Source organism: Piliocolobus tephrosceles, unplaced genomic scaffold (genome assembly GCF_002776525.5).
Source record: "Piliocolobus tephrosceles isolate RC106 unplaced genomic scaffold, ASM277652v3 unscaffolded_28812, whole genome shotgun sequence".
Classification (NCBI taxonomy): domain Eukaryota; kingdom Metazoa; phylum Chordata; class Mammalia; order Primates; family Cercopithecidae; genus Piliocolobus; species Piliocolobus tephrosceles.
Window position 1 is genome coordinate 1 of NW_022311879.1, and position 2,817 is coordinate 2,817.

General features: G+C 52.9%; 1 protein-coding gene across 1 annotated transcript; it reads left to right on the plus strand.

The window, feature by feature from the left end:
• The first annotated feature begins 721 nt into the window (after nt 1-721).
• LOC111532393 (putative protein FAM90A26) lies at nt 722-2,402 on the plus strand. Its single transcript, XM_026451321.1, has 4 exons — nt 722-902; nt 1,387-1,586; nt 2,046-2,154; nt 2,313-2,402. The coding sequence occupies exons 1-4, from the start codon at nt 780-782 to the stop codon at nt 2,400-2,402; spliced, it is 522 nt and encodes a 173-aa protein (XP_026307106.1). The 5' UTR covers nt 722-779.
• Nucleotides 2,403-2,817: the final 415 nt, after the last annotated feature.

Here is a 2,817-nt window from a genome sequence, read left to right on the forward strand (position 1 = left end):
GCATGCTGAATTGGTGGGTAAATGGAAAAAGAACTCTGGAAAAGGGGAGGTTTGCCTTTAGCCATGTAAGAAATTCATATGCCACTTGTTCAGCATTTGTTTAGATGAATTCGTATGGCATGTGTAGAATACCAGAAAAATAATTAAGGAGGGGCTGGAGCTAAAGCCAAAAAGACAGAGCAGGAAAGACCATCACCTGCTAGTGTGGTAGAGGGGGAGATAAGTTCTCTCGATGAATTTGTGTTTGGAAGTTGCCTAATGAAACGGTAAGAGTAGCGATTCAAGTTCTGATAGGAAGCATCCCTTATCCCTGACTTCAAGCAGACCTGCCAAGGGGTGACATCGGCCATGCCCTGTAGCTTTGATTCTTTTGTCCCTCACGGGAGAGAGAATCATTGTGTCTTCTACTGGAGTGAATGGTGATAGACCTAAGTCCAGTCTCCAGAATCAGTTGTTTGGTTGGGGTTGAAATCTCAACTCTAACTTCACATACCTAGGCCGTGGGCCGTGCGGCAGGCGAGGTTTACTCTTGGACCAGGTAGCCACGGCAGGGGAACATACAATATCTGAGGATGCACACACCACATTGTGATCCACAGATTTGACCAACGGGTGGTGAGGTCTCCTCATGACCACACCATCAAGGAGTTAGCTGAGGGTTTCTTGTGGGTGTGTGAATATCCAATGTGCCTAACCATCGCTTTGTGTGTATGTGTGCTTCAGGTGACCCAACCATCAACCCCTGAAAAAGGCGGCCATAAAACGCCCAGGAGACGAAGATGATGGCAGGCCGTGACCCCAAAAGTGGGGCAAACAGACTCGTGAGAGTCCACACCTTCCAGAAGCAGCAGAGGGCCCCAGTTGGGCCAAGGGCTCCCCCACCTGATGAAGAAGATCCCAGGGTAGGTCTAGCCCTGGAATCTTTTGGGTATCGAGGGGGAGGAGGGGGCGGGTGTCACAGGGTCCTCAGAGACTGGGTTGGATTTCAAAGAGTTCTACCAGCAGCACCCGGCTTCCTTTTCCCATCCAAGGTGGGCCTGGCTTGGGACCTCCTCTCCGGCCAGATAGGTCCCTTGAGAGACTCTTGGGAGAAACCTTCCTTTCCACTCAGAATCCTGTGTAGCCAGGTTGGGCTGTGTTGTGGACATCGGGTTCACGATCGTCCCCGCTAGAACCCTGAGTCCTTCCCTTGAGAGTTCTTCCATCACATGGGCTTTGGGAGGGAACATGGTAACGGAACCGTCCCGCCACTTAAGGGCCCCCGTGCCGGTGTCCTCTTTGGAATCCTCATTCCGTTCTGAATTCACAATCCGTCTCAATGATGACATTGGATCACTGCCTGAGGCTTCAGCTCATTCACTGACATCACTTCCTTTCCACCCACAGGTCAAGTGCAAAAACTGTGGGGCCTTTGGCCACACGGCCAGAAGTACCAGGTGCCCCATGAAGTGCTGGAACGGAGCCCTGGTTCCCCAGACCTTTGGGAGAAAGGAAGGGAAGGAAAACCTGAAACCATGGAAGCCCCAGGTTCGAGGGAACCCGGGGCCCTTGAACAAGGAAAAGGGAGAGAAGGAAGAGAGACCAAGGTGAGCAGTGGGAGGGGTTTTCACCACCCTTAGGGTACTGCCACCTAAGGACATGGTGTCTCTGCACCCGCACACCGTGTGCCTTTCCGTCTCCGGGACAGGGAAGGAAGGCTTCAGAGAAAGAGACCAGAGCTCCGTGTCCTTCTGGGTTCCCCACCCAGGAGCTCCTTTGGCTCTGGGAGATTCAGGGACTGGGGAGAGGCGGGGGCCCTTCGTGCAGGTTCCCCATGACAGGGGGAAAAGCAACGGAATCCAAATGACAGTCCTTACCTGGAAAGCCTAGAAGGTCACCGGCAGGAGGGGAAGGTTGGCACATGAGGGAAGGTGCAGAGGCTGGAAGGGCACGAAACTTCCATTTATGTATCACAAAACACAGAACGGGACTGGGCCCCACACAGGGTTCTCCCTGTCTCCTGGGGAGAACGGAGGGGCAGGGCCTGAACTTTTTCTCCTCTGCAGGCAACAAGACCCGCAGAGGAAGGCTCTCCTCCAGATCCTTTCCGGGAAACCTCCAGAGAAGCCGCTGCCAAATCGAAAAGAATCCATGGAATCTCGTGATTGTCTGAGGGTGAGTGTCACCCTGCGCCCCTGGTCTTTTTCTCCTCTAGGTCACCCTGGCTGGTTTCCTTTCAGGTTCCCGTGTGTGTGAGGGGATAGGGGAACCTCTCTTCCCTGCCTTCTTGGGGTCAGGGACTCCACGATCCTTCCAGGTCCATTTGATTCCAGGTGAAGGCATCTGAAGATGCCGTATTTCCTGTTGCTTTCTTTCCGTGCAATGATGGCAAGCCTGCCAACAACGTCTTCCTAGCGGCCTGAGGAAATTAGTCCCTCAGGGGCCCCAAACATGGAGAAGGCTAACCCCAGGAACATGCATGTTTTCAGAAAAGACGTCCTGGGAACCCTTGAGCCACCAACCTGCCTTCAGAAGGGCATTAGTCGGTCCCACTTCATGGGAGGCTGAGTGGAGGTGCTTTGATCCAGTTATTGCCCAAGACACAGTCCTTAGAAAAGTGGTATTCTTAGATCAGAGCTCGAGAGTGCATTTCTCATGGGTCTTGTCCTGATCAGCACTCACGTTGAGGATCTGTCCCTACTTCCAAGGACCGCCTGTCAATACCGTATTAAGAATTTCCTGCTGTGTGCACCTTGTCTTTGGATGTGGTTGATTTCCATGTTGGCTCCACGCTGGGGAACTTCTAACGTGTGTGGTCTCCTTTCTTTCAGGTTGCAA